The following is an 18811-nucleotide window of genomic DNA, read 5'->3' as shown; positions in this document are numbered from 1 at the left end:
AGATTATTCTTTTTTTTCATGTCTTACACTGACCAATGTCTTGCTTCACCCACTTTTCTATTGTCCATCCCCCTAAGAGGGGTTATAGGTACATCATTGTGATCAGTTCTCCCTATCTGCCCCTACCTTTCCCTGACCCTCCTGGTATGGCTACTCTCAATATTGGTCCTGAGGGGTTTATCTGTCCTGAATTCCCTGAGTTTCCAGATCTTGTCTGTACCCGTATACATGCTCTCGTCTAGTGAGATTTGTAAGGTAGGATTGAGGTCATGATAGTGGGAGTGGGGGGCAGAAGCATTAAAGAACTAGAACTTGTCCAAAGTATGTAAGAAGAAAGTCTCACTGTACTAGCTTCTAAGAAGCATTCTGTTTGTCCTTCTTCCAAGACAGATTTGTTTGTTCTTTGGGTCACCTGTGATAGCTTCAATATTTGTTGGTAGCACCATAATTTAAATTCATCAATTCATCTCCTGACTTCCTGATTTATTTTCCAACTTTCACATGCAAGGCAGTTGAAAATACCATGACCAGGAGCACCTTATCCTCAGTGTTGGACCCTTGTTCTTTAAAGACGTCTTGTGCTACCGATTTGCCCAGTGCAATGTGCTGTTGATTTCTTGACTGCTATGTTCATACTGTGGATCCAAGTAAAGGGAAAATTTTGACTATAACCACTTGTCACTGAACCAGGTCATAAAGGCTCTATCTCTACTAACTCCTTAAGCCCCGGACTGTTGGCATTGAGTTGATTCTGATGCTTAGAAACTATAAAGCTACTAACATGTCATTAATTTTCTTTGTGGCATCTCCACCTACAATTAAATTGTACATTTAAGGGTTTATTTATCATTTTCATGTTTTATCCTTGAACTAGAAGCTCCCGGAGTGCAGGGAATTGTCCTTTTGATTGCTTTCTGCCTTGTGGCTGGGACCGAACCTGGAAGAGAATAATTACACAATTCAGTGGTCATATTACTGCTTTTTGTCCAGGACAAGAGGTACTAACTATTGTATAAGTATCCTAGGACATATACATTGGTTTCCTGGTGAAACTTTGCCTCCTTATCTCTCAACAGACTTCAGGATACATTATGGAGTATGCATTCCAAAATATTATTTCTGTTATTCTTCTTTGAGCTTAATGTCCCTTTTTACAGTTGGATATGGAGGAAGCAGCTCATTAGTAGTTTTTCTAGATTCGGTGTTCGTTTGTCCTCAGAGGTCCTGTGTGCTCAGCCTCCTTCAGTGCCCGAGGTCAGCCAGTATGAGCTGGAGCCTGGCTCAGAGGATTCTCATCTACTCAGCATTCCTGGGTCCGAAATGAGCTTTGCTGTTCTAAATCACTCTCCCCGGCATGGGCTGGGTGGTGGTGAGTTGTGTAGACCAATAATTTGTCTGAACATTGTGTATCCAGATGATAAAACTGGGATTCTACCCTCATTCCTGATTTTCTATTATAATCAGGGAACCACAACTAAGACCACATTTGGAGGAGGCCATGGCAACAATAAACAACAAACAAACACGAAACAAAACCAAAAACAAAAAAACCAAACACCTCCCTCTCAAAACCAAGCTGCCTTTGTACAGATTTCAAGTTATGGATCCCTGGTAGTATAGTTGTTAGGCACTGGGTTGCTTTCTGAGTGGTCAGCAGTTCAAATCCACCATCAGCTCCTCTGGTGAAAGATTGGACTCACAGTTACAGTGTTGGAAACCCACAGGGGGTGGTCCTCAGTCAGCATGGACCCCCTGGCAGTGAGTGAGTGTCGGGATTTCTGTATAGTTCCCAGGGGCCGATATTTCAGAATTAGATCACCAGACCTTGCTGCTGAAGTGCCTTTGGGTAGACATGAACTTCCAACTTTCACTTAGCTGCTGAAACCATTAACCATTAGCATCATCTTGGGACTTGCTTGACAATAATCAGTCCTTGTTGAGTGCCACAGCTTGTCCTCAAACGTTGTCTAACTAAACTAGGATCTGGGTGGAGTTGTCAGGGATTAGCTAGTATCCTGCTACCATTTTGTGGGATAATATTGGTGCTGCTGCCCAGAATCTAACTGCTGAGTCGTTTCTCTTTGCATAGTATTTGTTTTAAGTTTTATGCTTTACAAATAATTGCCCTGAACTCAATTAATTACCCATCTCTCGTGCAGAATAACCCTGCTTTTATACGCAAAATGCCATTTCTTGAAGATGTGCCGTATAATTCAGAACCTATTGATTCAGCGAATATTGATGTTAGAAAATACTTGCAGTTTAACAGTTGCTGAGCAAGTCTGTTGCATTTTGGTAGTTATTAAACAAAACATTTTAAAAGACGATCTTTTAATATTTTGATATTGTATATAAACCAGATCATATAAAAACAGAACAAATTGTATATATAAAAATTTGTGTTAGCCTGGGTACTTTAGAAAAACAAATCCAGCTTTCCCCCAGATCCTGAATGCTTCCTCCCCCAACTACCATGATCCGAATTCTACCTTGCAGGGCTGGATAGGACAGAGGTTGTACACTGGTGCATATGGGAGCTGGAGGCACAGGGAATCCAGGGCGGATGATACCTTCAGGACCAAGGGTGTGAGGGGCGATACTGGGAAAGTGGAGGGTGAGTGGGTTGGAAAGGGGGAACTGATTACAAGGATCCACATGTGACCTTCTCCCTGGGACATGGACGGCAGAGAAGGGGGGGGGGGGAAGGGAGACTCCGGATAGGGCAAGATATGACAAAATAACAATCTGTGGATTATCAAGGGCTCATGAGGAAGGGGGTGCAGGGAGGGAGGGGGAAAAAAGAGGACCTGATGCAGAGGGCTTAAGTGGAGAGCAAATGGTTGGAGAGTGATTAGGGCAAAGAATGTACGGATGTGCTTTATACAATTGATGTATGTATATGAATGGATTGTGAATGTATGAGCCCCTAATAAAATGTTTAAAAAAATAAATAAATTGGCAAAAAAAGAGATAGTTTTATATAAAGGGTAAGTTCACATCAAGAAAACATCCCAACCTAGTGCTATACAAGTCCACAAGTCCAACATTAATCCATATGTCTGACACCAATCCACAAAGTCCTCCTCCATCTCACAAAACACGCACAATGATGCCGACTGCAGGAAGAAAGCCAAGTCAGTGAGGGTGCAAGCATCTCAGTGCTGGCAGGGTCTCCACATGGCTGCTCCAGCGCCCAGGGCTGCATTGGGGTAAGTCCATGTGGCTTCTCCTTAGGGATGTCTTGCAGGAAGTGAGCCTTGAAAGTAGAAGCAGGGAACTGGCAAAGGCTGCTGCACCCTGGTCCAACCATCAGAAAGCAAGAGACCCGAGAACTCAAAAGGCGAGGCTCACCGAGCTATTTATCTCTCTGCCTTCCATTAATCCCACATGTGTTTATTAGCCAGGTTGGCTCATAATTGTATTTTTATCCCCTTATGAAAAGTTCTCTATTTATTTGCATTCAACTTGAGTCATGAATATTCATCTGTCAACAGAACCAAAAGCCAATATTCATGGGAATGAGCTTATTAATAGCCATTGACAACCTTCTATTTAATTTTTGAAGTTTGTGAAAATATTTATGATATATCATATTTTATTTGCCTTTTGCTTTTTTGAAGCATAATACAATTATTGATAATAATTTTTATCCCGTGTTTCCACACTTGTGTTAGTTTAGTTTTCTTCATATTTCTTGACCATTTAAGTAAATTCTTTCAAATATTTGTCTTCTTATTGGGTCAGTATGAGTTAGATTCAACTACATGACATTGGGTTTGGTTTTGATATAGACTGTTAATATGCACTTTATAAAACAAACGTATGATAAAGGATACAGTGGTTTGACATAGCTGTGAAACTTTGCATATTCATGAATATGCAATACTTGTTCCTTTCAGTTGGCTGTTAATGCTCTTCTTTATAACTTGCTGTGCAGATGGGCTGTAGGCTAGACGTTGAGCTCTGCAGTTCAAGCCCTCCAGACACTCTGAGAAAGATGAGCCTGTAATCTCCTCAACTCTATATCGGGTTACTAAGAGTCAAAAAGCACTCAACTCTATATCGGGTTACTAAGAGTCAAAAAGCACTTTGGGTTGTGTAAAAGTAAAATAAAGTCATGTTAATAATTTATTACTGGTTTTCAGTGTGCCAGAAACTTTACATGTATTAATTTATTTAATCCTTGTGACAAGTTCAAGGGGGGACATATTGCATTGTTCTTATTTTATTAAAATAGAAACTGCCACAGAAAGGAGAAGCTGTCATTATCATACACTAGTAACTGGCGGAGTTGGCTCCATCATCCCAGCTCTTGACCTTGTTGCCATGGTGGCTCCTGTTATATTTTGGTGAAGTCCATGAACTAGAATGCATGTCGTCTCAACACTTGTACATCCTCTACACACTGATTGGAAATGCCACCGTCTCTGTCTCAAATGCTAAGTTTCTACACAGTCGAGATGCTTTCTGATCTGTTTGTCTTTATTGGCTCACCACTAGCCAATTCAATTCCCAAGCATCACTTCCTTTCAGGAACAGAATATGGGTAGAATGAAGCAGAGAAAGGAAAAGTGGAAATGAAACTGCAGGCTAAGGCGTGGACGTTAATTAAAAAGGAAAACAAATCACTTGTTTTAAATATTCTGATGATCAGGATAGGAGAGGAGGCGATGGGGTTTTGATAGAGAAGTCATACACGTGTTAGAGATAAGGGTGAATTATTTTAGGAGTATATTTTAAAGAAATAAAGTAAATATATCAATATCTCAGGTATAAAAGTTGGAGAAAAATCAATTTGTTTAAAGAATAAAAAATTCCTTTAAGTGAATTGGAGGCAAGATTTATTACAAGACGGATGGATAACTCTTTCTGTCTGCCTCTCCTGGGATTGCACAGTGAGCTCCATCATTGTGTGAGAAAAACGAGGGTCTGGGCATCAGGCAGAGACAGATCCCCGCCTTGGGACCCTCAATCATCTCCCTGGGTTGTTTTCCAGTATGAAATAATTTTCCTCACCCCCTGCCTACATTTCCGTTTCATGGGAACCGAATTCTCTAATAACGACTTAAACAGGAATAGTACTCTGCACTTGAAATTTGGGAAATGACCATTTTCCTGTGCCAAAGAAAAAGTTGTGCTGGAGAATATTATTTATATAATGGACCCTGTACTTCCTGCTTGGCCTTTTCTTTCGTTGCACTGTTTCTTAAGTTATCTGCTATCAATGTAAATTCCTGAGCCTCACACTGTGAACTATTGTATTGGCGACACAATGGCCGGCTGGTATCTCTGTATAAATATTTGGGGAGTACTAAATGTAAGGCAATGTAGCTGACCATTTATTAAGGAAAATGTCACAAATAAGAGCTCCTGAACTGTCTTTCAGAAATCCATTTAATTTCCCAAACAGTCACCAACTGATAACATGAATCAGTTGCTATGGAAATCTGGCTTTGCTTGCAATGATGCTTGCGAAGCATGCTCTTGTCTCTGGGCTTGAGTAGGTGGCAAACATCTCAAAAAGAAGATGGCTTGGGTTTGTCTCAGCAAACACGATAACATTTGTTGACAATGATACAATTTATACTTTTCAAGTGAATTTACAGTTCTGGAAAACTTGTTTCCACCACCAAGAACTTGATAGCTTCTTAATACTTTACAATTTTTCTCATGAGTTGCAAGTAGTATTGACAGATGAATGTGTGTGTGTGTGTTGCTGTGTTAGTCCAGGTAGACTAGAGAAACAAATTCATAGACACTCATATGTACATAGGAAAGAGTTTTATATATAAGAGTAATTGAATATTGAGAAAACATCCAAGTCCAGACCAGATCAAGTCCATAAGTCTGATGTTACCCCATATGTCTATCCTTGTCCATAAATTCCTCTTTAGATTCACGCAGCCATGCAATGACACCAAATGTAGGAAGATCACAGCCCAGTGGAAAGTCTTGTAGCTCCAGTGGTGGTAGAAGCATCTCAGCATTGGTGTGGTCTCCATGTGGCTCCTGCAGCTCTGGCTGCATCAGCCTGTCTCCATGTGTCCTGTCAACAAGAATGTCTCATAGGGAGTGTGCCTGTGTCCCGCCTTCAGTGAGGTATTTATCTCCTTAGTGCCTCCAAATGACCTCATCAAGCTGCGACCTGATGGACAGACTAATCTTCACCCCTTCACTCTTAAATCTCAAATTGACAACAGATTATGTAACTACCACAATTACACAGTGACATGTGCCAAGAGTCAATGTTTGGAAGATCTATGTAATTCTCAGTAAACCTACTTAAACTAAAATTATAAAATGATGGATAAAAAAAGATCCTCTTATATGCTAGAACAGTGGATTTTAATATAACAGCGTACAAAACTTCATTCATACTACTTCAGATTCCAAATACCAGCTAACCTTTAAGACATGGCCACTAACTGAGGTTTGGTATCATTTAAAAGAAGAATATTCACTATTATCTGAAGAAGTTATAATAATTAACACATTCCTTGGCTTTCTAATATGCATCTGTGTTAGGTCATAGGATTTTTTTCCCACATAATTCTACCAGAACAGCGTATTGTAACAAATTAATTTTAAAATTCATCTAACTTATTTTTTAAAAATATGTTTTATTAGGGGCTCATACAACTCTTATCACAGCTGACTTATATAGAAAAGTAGATACTGAAATAAATTGACAATCTATAAAACAGTATTCTACTTATTGCATATATTTGGTAAATAAAATAACATATCAAGCTGGGCTTATTAATATTACTTTAAAATTAGTGTATAAATTGATGCAGTTGTTAGGTACTGTGGGTAGGCTGAGTTTACTAGAGAAACAAATCTAGTGAGGCTCATATATGTGTAAGAGAGAGCTTTATATCAAGAAGTAATTATATATCAGAAAAACGTCCCAGCCCAGTCTAGATCAACCCCTTAAGTCCCATACTAGTCCATAATTAGCATATAAGTCCACAAGCCCCCCTTCAGACTCACAAGCCACAAGCAATGATGCAAACGCAGGAAGAGTACAGGCTGGTGGGTGAGAAATCTTGTGGATCAAATGCCAGTGGAAGCATCACGGGGCTGGCACCGGTCTCTTAGTGACTTGCCAGCAGGGAGATGAGGCAGAGAGAGGGAGGTGAGGTTCCCAGGATCCTTCTTAAGAGAAGTCATGCCCACAAGGAAGCATAATCAGGCTGTGACCTGACTGACAGGCTAAACTCCACCCCATTCACTCTTTGTACCTTCCAGTTGACTATGTAACTTCCAGAGACTATGTAACTGTCACAGGCTCTGTTGAATTGAATTGACTCATGCAGATCCTTGTTGATACACGGCCTGGTCCTGCCTCATCCTCACAATTGTTAAGTGTGAGCTTATTGTTGCAGCCATGGATTTCCTGGTCTTATTGTAGGTCTTCCTCTTGTTCACTGAACTTTTTCTTTAGCAAGCATGATGCCATGGAATTATAGTTAAAATAATTTTAAACTTTATTTTCCAATATATTAAGCACTGCTGTAACACACATGAACTAAAACTCTTGGGGTTGTCCATAATTTTTCAGTGTTCAAAATGTCTGAGACTAAAATGTTTAAGAATCACTTCCTTAAAAGATTGCCTCATGTGTAGCATATTTATTCTTTTCTAGTAATTTATTGTTAATATGTATTTACAGATTTTAGTACTTTAATGCTATTTTTTCATGCTAAAGGAGCCACTTCCACTCAAAACAAAGTTGGGAATTATTAGGCGTTCAGAAAAGTGATATGCAGGGAACTAGGTGCCATTGGTAAACCTTGGACTGCCAACTGCAAGGCTGGACGTTGAAACTCACCAGCTGCTTTGCAGAGAAAGACAAGGCTAGCTGCTGCTTCACTGATGTCCAAGGCTTCAGACACCCTGTGGAGGGGCATGAGGAGTTGGGATCAACTCAGTTCAGTGGGTTTGGTTTTTTGGACAGAGAGATTATGAAGGGAACATTATATGAATTTTGAAGGGTGAATTGGCATAGTATTTTCCAGCTTAAAAAATAAACTATCCCTAGATCCAAGTCCACCTCTCACTAGTTAGCTCTTGTAGCAATTTTTCTCAGCCAAAACATATTTAAATTGGTCTATGATTACTAGCTCCATTTTCTCATTCATCATTTCTCCCTCAACCTGTTGGTAGTTTTCTGGCCAAGAGCACCAGTGACTCACTTTCTGAGTCCATCTTCATGATTTACAAGCATGCCCTTGACAAGGTGGAATTCCTCAAGAGCTGCATCAGTGGGTTCAAACACTGGGACAATTGTGACTGGGCAGTGTGTCATTCTTAGGGTCGTTGTGAGTCAGGTATGAGTCCACGGTACCTAAGGACAGCTGTGGGGAAGTCATCTCTTTGTGAAAATATTCTTGCAACTGTATTGGCGCTCTCTCTCTCTCTCTCTCTCTCTCTCTCTCTCTTTCTCTCTTTCTCTCTCTCTCTCTGGCACGCGCACAAAAAGAAAAAGAAGAAAGTCCTGGTTTAAGCACCTGGCTGCCAATCAGCATTTGGTATCTATCAGCCACTCTGTGGAAGACACATGTGTCTTCCTAAACCATTGACAATCCTGGAAACCCTCAGGGCAGTTCTACCCTATCCTATAGGGCTGCACCTGTAGGAAATGACTGGACGGGCGACTGTGGGTTGTTTCTTTATTTTTGCTTTATAGAATACAACTCACTGGACTACCGAGAGTCATTGAGTTTTGCCTTACTTTATTCAAAGCAGATGGCCACTCCCTTTTTCTTGAAACCATGTCTTGGGCCCTTTGTGGCGCCAGTACATTGCCTTTCTTCCTACCACACTGGAAGCCTTTTCTTAGGCTCCGTGGTTGTTATTGCGCCCCTTTCTGCACACTTTCCAAATGTTGAAGTCCCCCAGGGTCTTTCCTGGGTCATTCACGATCTCTGTCTCCACACTCCAACATACGGATTGGCTATCTCTTCTTCATATGTACATTTTCCATGACCCACGTCTTCAGCTCTGTTCTGTAGCTCTGATGTCATCTCAGATCCTCTGCTAACAGCTGCTTGAGATCGCTCAATTACCCTCACATAAAAAAGCCAAACCACTGCCATCGAACCAATTCTGATCCATAGAGACCCCATAAAGGGTTTCCAAGACTGTGAAGATTTACAGGACGCAGGTAGCCATCTCTTTCTCCCACAGAGCAGTTGGTGGGTTTGAACCACCAACTTTGTGGTTAGCAATCCAACACTTAGTGATCTATGCTACCAGGACTCCTTTAACTGGTCAGAAGTAGCTAAAATTCAATATAGCCAACACATATACAGATTCTCCTGCCAGACTTAAGCTTGCTCCAGTCTTCTCCATCCATCAAATGGTAATACCAGTATCCACCTAGGGAGCCGTAGGGGCTCGGGCATTAGACACTGGGCTGTTAGCTGCAAAGTCAGCAGTGCGCACTCTCCAGCTACTCCATGGCCAAGAGATGGTACTTTAAATCCCCCCAGTTTCCTTCCCATCAGATATAGCACTGATCTGATCGGAGTGGTTGCACAAGGAGGAAAAGTAGCATTGACATTGACATCTCCATGCTTCCATAGCACATGGGATAGTTACCAACCAAGATTTGGTCTTGGGAACTCACAGGGGGAGTTATATTCTATTGGGTCTCTCTGAGTCAGAATCCATTCAATGGAGTGAGTTTGGTTTTCAGGTGCCAACCAAGTGCTCAAGACAAGTGGCAAGACTATCATTTCTCAGGACTTCACTTTTTGCTAAGGGAGCACAAAACAAAACTCTTGTCTTCCTAAGAATTGTGATGTGATAAGATTTTAAATTCAGAAAGGACAAGGGGAAAGATTCACTCTTCATTATTATCAATTCATTTTTCTGAAATGAGACTGTGCTATTTTGTTCCCTTTCTTGAGTTTTCACCCCTTCACCTTTAGGTAGGAAATTACTCATCTCTATCCACCTGAAATAGCCACATTTTCTAGGTGACAGATTGCTGCTAGATCATTGTACAGGTAGACTTTTTATAAGTGTAATTTAGTTAAGTGCCTACATGATATTATGACATTTCCTTTGGGATCAGGTACCTAGTATAAAGCGTTATTATCTGTGGAGATTTTGAGATTAATGCAAAGAGTGAAAAGGTGAAAAATGAGCTAAAAGGTATCATTTGGTGCCTAAAAATGGTAAAGAAAGGAAATGTATTCTGGGATTAAAATATAGCAGTGAACTCTGATTTCCTTCTGCGTTAGGACAAGAAGCAGCTGATTAGCTGACCAGGCGAAAGGGGCCTGCTATCATTTTCCTATTGTACCATTCCGAATTGTATTCCTTTGGATTTCTTAGTCGTAACTGAATCTATGACATTTTTAGCTTTCTTAGACTTTAGAGAGTGTATGACCTTTAACATAAATGGACACACCAAATTATAGTAAGATAATAAAGCATGGAGCACATTAAGGAGAAAGTGTATGAAGAACCCTACTCTGAATGGGGGTAGAGCCTGGACAGAAGGGGAGGAATCGATGCTCAATTGATTCAGACTGCAATGTGCACACGGGTGCATCTACGAGCCTCAGCTGTGCCCAGTGCATTTGGTTGACCTCATCTGGTACCCTTGTGTCTTTAGCTCCCTAACCTTCAGCATTCTCAGCCCCTCACAATGTGATTTTATTGGTGGAAGGTCTTCTGGAAAAAGAGCAGGTATCAGAAATTTCAGGTGGCTAAAGAAAGGGCAATTGCACAGAGACAACCAGAGTTGAAAGTGCAGGTGAAAGAAGTGCACCTGCTTTTCCCCTTATGCTTTACTTGTTACCATTAAGTTTGTGTTTTTACTCAGTTTTATAGGGTCCTGGGTCCTATGTCCTTTATTATTTTTTCTTTTATTTGGTCTGTGTTTTGTTTGTTTTCCTGTTTTGGGAAGCCTGGATGGGTGGATATTTGAAGACAGCAACAAGATTAGTAATTACCTGGGGCACGAAGGGAGGGGAGTGGGAAGTCAGCACCAATGGGTACAAGAAGGAAGAAACTGTCACGAAGTTAGTTGCTGTGGTGATTGAACTGTTGAATTGTGTACTATGTCAATTATAGCCCAATAAAACTGTTAAACAAACCAATGGGCTGGGCCAGTTCTTCTGGAAGAGGCCTATCGGATCTGCACCTGAACAAAAGCTACAAGTGGTAGAATAGAACACAACACAACAAACAGAAAACACAGCCATTGAGTCTGTTCTTCCTCATAGTCATCCTGTTGGACAGGCGAGCATCACCCATAGGGCTTCCCCGGCTGGAAGTCTTTGCAGAAGCTGACCTCACAGTTTCCTCCAATGGCCTTTCATAAAGCCATGCTACCGGAAGTGGAGCCACACTACCTCGTAGCTTCAATTTATTGGTTTCAAAATGTCACTGAGTTTGGGTAACGAAGAAGATATTTACAAATATAGAAGCGAAGTTTAAGCTTTGCTTGCATGAGAGGCTGCTGGCTTTCTATAAAATGTAAACTAGACAGTCAACCACATAGCTTTAAGACTAGATGGAAAGAGCTAAAGGACATGTTCCAGGAGATGGGAAAATGTCCAAGAAAACTTTCACCAATGCTAAAAGTTAAACAAAATAATAATGTTAATTAAAACAGACACTTCAAGTTCAAATATTCAAAATCTCTTTACATCCTCAATTGTACCTAACTCTAGATAACAGTTCAAATAATTGCATAGTGTTTAAAAGAAATGAGGTTACATCCAATTTGAAAATGTCTCTTTATTTAATTTAGTTGAAATTAAGAAGTTGGGGAAATTATACTTAAAGGATTTTGAAGCTATGGAATCTGAATTACGATCTAGTTGAATTCTGAGCAAAGAATATGCTGAAGCCAATGCTAGGTATGAGACCTTTGGCTTGCTTATTTTATTTCTTTTGAATTATTTAAGTTCCCTAAGTGTTATAACATGGTCACGTTCTGAAATTAGAAACGATGCAGAAAACACATGTAATCGTACCACCGGATAGAACCACTGTTTGCATTTTGGACAGGAGACATACAAGGGGTGCCCACCCAAACCAAAATTTCACTAAATATATTTATACTAAATACATTGTACTAACGACATTTGTCAAGTCTGTGATTCCATTCTTGGACACATTATCGAAGCTCATCTATTTGGATGGCTGACAGCACCTCCCTCATTTGTTTTTTTCCCCCCTCTTCTATGTCGTCAGATTGCCCATCATCATGGAGCGAGGTCAGGTGAGTCAGGTGTGTAAGGCAAGAGAGGCATGCAGATTTTGCCAAACACTGGCGCACTTCTACGGCTGCATGAGCAGGTGCACTGTCGTGGTGGCAAATCCAGTTCCCAACCTGCCACAAATCAGGCCTTTTTTGGCAGCACACTGTTAGACAATCTTTTCAGAACTCTGAAAGAGAAAGCTTGATTAACAGTCTGACCTGGTGGAAGGAACTCCAAGTACACTTACCCCCTCATATCACAAGAACAAAAGAGCATTTTCTTGATCTTTGACTTCACTTGATGATCTCTTTTTAGAGCTAGGTGACAATGGTGGCTTCCACTGGCTTGATTGACGTTTGCTTTCAGCCTGGTAAGAATAGCACCTTGTCTCCTCACCAGTAATGACCTTGGAAAAAGTGTGTGTCATTTCAGAATGGTTTGGAAAAGCCTTGGTTTGAATATTTTCCCAAATCTTCTGTTAAAATTTGCTGACCCAAGCTTCAAGACAGCCCGGACAACTTGCCCTCCTCTTCAATGATCCACTGCCGGTCTTCAAGCACAAGGGAATAAATCTTGTCAAGGTTTCATCCATTTGGGAAGTTGACAGACGTCCAGAACGAGGTTTGTCATCAATTGACATTTCACCTTTTTTGAAATGAGGAAAGTCCTCGCACACGTGAGTGTTGCCCATAGTGCTGTCCTTGCAAGCTGCCTTCAACATCACAGCAGTTGCGGCGGCATTCTCCCAAGGAGGAAACCCATTTCACAGCGGCACTCCCTTCTCTGAACTCGGCCATCCTAAAGAAAGAGTTAAAGTGAAACTGCTTTTACCAAAACTCACTGTGACCAGAGAGAACCTTCTCAGGAGACGCGAGTGGGCGCCCTAAGCAGGGAAAGCTGCTGCATGCTCTCCTAGCAGAAAAATAGGTACCAGCGGAGCTTTTCCCCATTTGGGGGAGGGTACCCCTAATATTTTTTCTCAGTATGAACACCCATTGTCATGATACATATGACTTTATGAATATGCATGCCTCACACACCTATTAAGTATTACACTTAGTAAATTTTTTAATTCAGCGAATTTTATACTCAGACATATGTATAAATTTTCATCACATTTTACTTATAATTATATTTTCCTATAGTATATCTCTGCTATATGTCGATGTGCCTTATTATATAGAGAGATTCCCTTATTGGTGGATACTTAGGCTCCTGCCAATTTCCCATTTTTGCAGTTAAGACCATGAAAACCTTTGTTTGAATATTTTCTTGAGATGTATTCTTAGAAATAGTATAGCTAAATTACAGAGAATGTCTGTTTACAGTATTGAGGCATATTGTTAATTTGCCCTAAGACAATGTAGTGTTAAATAATTTGACAGCAATACGTTGCACGTGATTATTTTTGAACATTATGAACAATCATGGGTTGACTTTTTACTCTGTAAATATCACATAACACTGAATTATTTTTATTATTCATTTTATTGGGGATGTCTCTTAGAAATCTTCTAGCAATCCATCATTCAATTGTATTAAGCAGACGTGTACATATGTTGCCATCAACATTTCTGAAACATTTTCTTTCTAATTCAATGCAGTGTTCAGGTGCTCACAGAGATGTTTAAAGGGTGGGTGGGTTTTGATGTCATAACTTCACTTGGCAGGAAGTAAGCAATATCCCCAAGATAGGCAAGGGAAAAATGCTCCCACCTTTTTGTCAAATGACATAAAACTATTTGCCAGATGGAAATTTTTTTCTCTTTTCCCCATATACATTTTCATCTTTATGGCCTAATATAGACAACTCATTCAGCTGTTTGGTTTTTTTTTTTTTGGCAAAAATATCTCACCTAACCCTCAAAGGCACTGGGTATTGCTGCTAGCCAAAAGGTTGTAGGTTTGAGTCTACCCAGAAGTACCTTGGAAGAAATGTGTGGTGATCTCCTTAGGAAGGATCAGTCATTCCATACCATGTAGAGTATAGCTCTACTCTGAAACAAATAGGGCCTACGTAAGTTGGAAATAACTGGAAACTTTTGCTATCAGCTGGCGTTCGTTTTTCAAGATGGGGAAGAAGGAGAACACCATTCAGTTGCTGCCTTACAACATTGTGCTTACAGCCCCAAATCAACAGACACCCCAACAAAAGTGATAAGTGAGCCTTCCGAGAAATTCTCACCAAGATGAGGGTGCGTAAACTAGGAGAGGCAACTTCCCCTCAGGAAGACAATGCTTAATAATACAATAGAGAATGGAAGAGGAGAATTGAGCCATTTAAATCTAGTTTTTAACCAGACAAGGTGTTCTTGTGACATATCTCTGTTGGATGTTCGCCCTCATGAAGAGATAGCTCATTGAAGATGTGGGTGCTGCAGGAAAGTGTGGTGAAGAAGCCAGATGGTGCCCAGCTATTAGAAAGAATGGTGTCTGGGGTCTTTAAAGGAGTGTTTTCAAATAAGTAGCCATCTAAATGAGGCGTCAAATTAGTCCACATGGAAGAAGCACGTAATCCAAGAATTATAGATAATAAAGTCCAAATCCAATGGAGAAAATGGTATTAGAGTTTAAATTCTGAACACCCAGTTTTCACAAAGCTGCAGATGACAATGGCAGCCCCAAATCAATTTGCAAGGTCCCCACAAGGACCGAGCTTCCAGTGAGTCCCCTCTGATCTTGCCACCAGGCAGACAGCACTGTATAGTCCAGTATGGCAGAAACAGATTAAAATATGCTATCAGTTGTTCTCATTTCTGACTCACTTTAAAGTTGTCACATTAAAAAACATATTCTGTTTTCTTTTTGATTGAGGTTTATCTATGTTTTGTCTAATCATTGTTTTTTGGGTTGATATAGGTTTGTCTGCTTCCTGTTTGTGCTTTTTATGATTTTCTGTATATGAAATCAGGAGAGGTCGATCAATTGGATTGATAATTGCCTGGGGTCCTGGCAGGGAAGGATGGGGGAATGGGGTGTAAACAACAATGAGTATGAAAAGACCATGCTCTGAAGTTTATTGTCATGATGATTGTGTAGATCTTAATGTGGATGCGTGATTATATTGTATAATATGTGAAATTCATTCCAAGGCAACTATCTTTAAAAAAGTAGAAATATATGAACAATTGTAGTGAACTTAATTACCTAACAATAGAACTCTGAAAGGCTCTGATCTTACTTGTGAAATACAAATTCTGCCTTCCTCAAAATAAAGGATGGCGAAAAAAGAAAATTCTCTAATTCTTCCAGGAAGGGTCAATCTTGGAAATGATTATTGGCAGTCATGGAAAGCACCACCCCACCGTGACCCCATACACACAGCTCTCTCAGTTATAAGGATGCAAATCAGAATTTATGGCCCTTTTTTAAAATTAGAAGTACTGTTTTAAAGAATATGTTTTGCTCCTTTTGGACTTTACAAGCCTTAGAAGAACATCTTATGATATTCTTTTTGTATCCTGGTGGATGAATTTTGTTCTTACATACTGGGTTCTACAGTTTAGACTCTGCCAGAACACTGCAAAGATTCCCAGGTAGAGCACCGATACCGAATATGTTTCACTTTGTATGACAAATTATTATTCTCAACAATCAGATTGTTAAACTTTTATTCCCAGTAAACAAGAGGTTCTGATGAATCACCAGATCTTGCTCCTGATAGAAAGTGATTGTGATCATATCCCCCTGTGAACTTCATAATGCCCTTTCGTGTTCCCTGCAGGCATTCTTACACCGGATGAACCAGTGTGCTGTATCCAAAGTTGACAAAAATGTAACAGAAGAAACAGTGAAGGTGAGTGGTACAGTTTGCCTTTGAGCCAGGCATGAGTTTCTGTTAGATACAATTTTACTGTGAGATGTTACTTCAGAAGTATTCAGAGTGTCTTCCTTGCAAAATAAATCTTGTGCCAGTCACTTGCGTTAGTGATAATTAAAAAATAGGCAACTCATGTTTGGGGAAACAGGAGACTAAAAGGATGACATAAATGAGAGGAAAATACTTTGTGATGGAGGTGGAGTGCTTTGGAAAGAGGAGGAAAATACATGGGAGACTTACAATCTTCCTGCCCATGAGAAAGGAGGGAGCTGGTCAATGTGTAAAATGATGGCTGAAGAAATATGAGAGAGGCTGGTCGTGAGCAAGCTAAATGTCCAATGTCCATTAGCACTGAAGGAAAACTGGAGTTGACTGGTCTCTTGGTTCAGAAATGCCACTTAATATAGTTTAAATCAAGGAACACATGTTGAAGGAGCTTCTTTTCAATTTTTGGCAATCAAAATTGAGAAGTTAGCAATAATAAGTAAAAAAATGATGATATAATTTTGAATGACCAATAATATTCTCCTTGCAAATACCTATTATCAACAACACCAACAGTGATTATACATGTGAATCTCACTAGATGGTTTATACAGGAATCAATGGACTACACCTAAGCAAAGAGATAATGGAGAAGTTCAATATAATCAGTTAACATAAGGCTATCATCTTTCTGTGGAACATCAATTACTAATATGCAAGTTGGAATTGAAGCTGAAGAGAAATAAAACAAGTACACAGGAGCCAACTGCTGACCTTGATTACATCCTCCTTGAATTTAGAGTTTATCTTAAGAACAGATGGAATACTAATGACAGAAAACCAGCCAATTGCAGGATGACATTAAGAACTTCATACTGGAAGAAAGTAGAAGTTAACTAAAATGACAAGAAAGCAAGAAAAGACCAAAGTAGATTCAGAAAAGTCTTGGAAACTTGCTTTTCAATATTGAGTAGATGAAGCAAATGGAAGAAATAATAAGTAAAATAGCTGAACAGAACTGTTCAAAGGGCAGTTTGAAAAGACAGAGTAAAATATTAAATGAAATGTGCAAAGACCTGGAGTTCGAGAACTAAAAGGGGAGGAATATGCTAAGTGTATCATAGCTGAGTAAAAATTCAAGCCTTGAGTTGGAATACTGAAGAATTTTATGGAAAAAATGTAGAACTCTGCAGGAAGCATTAAATAAAGATGAAAGAATACACGGAGTCACTGCACCGAAGTATTTGATTGACATTCAACCATTTCAAGGGGTAGCGTATGATCAAGAATGAATAGTATTGATGAAGTCCAAGCGTCACTCAAGGCAGTAGTGAAAAGGCTCCAGGAATTGATGCATTATCAATGGAAATGTTTCAAAAGCTGTTGAAGCAATAGAAGTCCTCGTTTGTCTATGCCAAGCAATCTGGAAGACAGCCACCTGGCCAACTGAGTGGAAGAGATCCCATATTTGTGCCCTTTCCAAAGAAAAATGACTCAACAGGGTGCAGAAATGATTGGGCAATATACACAATACACCTACAAGTAAAATTTTGCAGAAGATTGTTCAACAATGGCTGCAGCAGTGCATGGACAGGGAGCTGCCAGAAATTCCTGCTGGATTCAGAACAGTACTTGGAACTAGGGACATCATTGTTGCTATCAGATAGATCAGCAAAAAGTACTAGAAAGATATTTACTTCTGTTTTATTCATTTTGAAGAGGCATTAGACATTTCATATCACAATGAACTATGGATTGAAAAGGGGGAATTCGAGAACACTTCATGTTGCCATGAGGGCTTTGCACAGACCAAGACATAGCTGTTCATCCAGAAAAGAAGGAGTCAATACTGCATGGGCATGGTTTAAAATCAGGGAAAGTGTGGCTCAGGCTTGTGCCCTTTCACCTACTTATTCCATGTAATGCTGAGAGAATGACTGGAGAAGCTGGGCTCTGTGCGGAGAAGGAGTCAGGTGGAAGGGAGACTGTAACAACCTGAATACGCAGAGGCCACGTCTTTGTTTGCTTACAGCAAAGCAGACTTGAAACACTTGCTGATGAAAAAAACAACAACTCAATATAAAGAACACCAGAATCCTCACAACTGGACCAATGGACAACACCTTGATAGGGGACAAACTGTAAGTTGTCGGTATTTCATTTTACTTGGATCTATAATCAACCCTCATGGAAGTGGGGGAGTCACTGAAACAGAGAACATTCTGCTACACAAGCCCTCTTTAAAGTTTGAAGAGCAAGGATGTCACTTTGATGTCCTTTGACTAAGAGGTGCCTGATTCATGCCATGCTATTTTCAGCAGCCTCATATGACAGCCATGCATGTGAACATTGTGCGATGTATGCGGACGTCTGCAGGAGGATTGGCACATTTGAATTACGGTTTTACTGATGGATATTGACAGCACTATGGAGGGAGGGATAGGCAAATGAGCAAATCTGTGTTGGGAAGAAGTCAAGCCAAAATCCTCCTCAGAAGCCAGGATGGTGAGGCTTCTGAGAGCCGTTGGAGATGTCATCAGAAGAGGCCAGTGCCTGGAGAAGGACATCGTCAGCCCAAATGAGGGACATCTCACCAAGATGAGGTGACACAGTGGTGACCATCAGTGAGCTGAGACAGCATTTGTGGGCTGGCACCAGACCAGGCATGGTTTTCTTCTGTTGTACATAGGGTCACTGTGAGTTGGAAATGATTCGAAGGCACTTCAAGAGAACAAGTGAAAATGAATGACACAATAATCATTACTATTTATCCCAAAGG

The 18811-nt window shown here is 40.2% G+C and overlaps 1 protein-coding gene across 2 annotated transcripts in view; it reads left to right on the top strand.

Moving 5' to 3' along the window:
* PREX2 (phosphatidylinositol-3,4,5-trisphosphate dependent Rac exchange factor 2) overlaps positions 1-18811 on the top strand; it is a 322717-nt gene that overhangs the window by 61340 nt on the left and 242566 nt on the right. For both annotated transcript variants that reach the window (XM_075549599.1, XM_075549600.1), the window contains exon 2: positions 15952-16023. In XM_075549599.1, the coding sequence (XP_075405714.1) occupies positions 15952-16023 (72 nt within the window). The remainder of the gene's footprint in view (positions 1-15951; positions 16024-18811) is intronic.

Source organism: Tenrec ecaudatus, chromosome 5, assembly GCF_050624435.1.
Source record: "Tenrec ecaudatus isolate mTenEca1 chromosome 5, mTenEca1.hap1, whole genome shotgun sequence".
Lineage (NCBI taxonomy): Eukaryota > Metazoa > Chordata > Mammalia > Afrosoricida > Tenrecidae > Tenrec > Tenrec ecaudatus.
The sequence above is the reverse complement of the archived record's forward strand: the minus strand, read 5'-3'. Positions and strand labels throughout refer to the sequence as shown.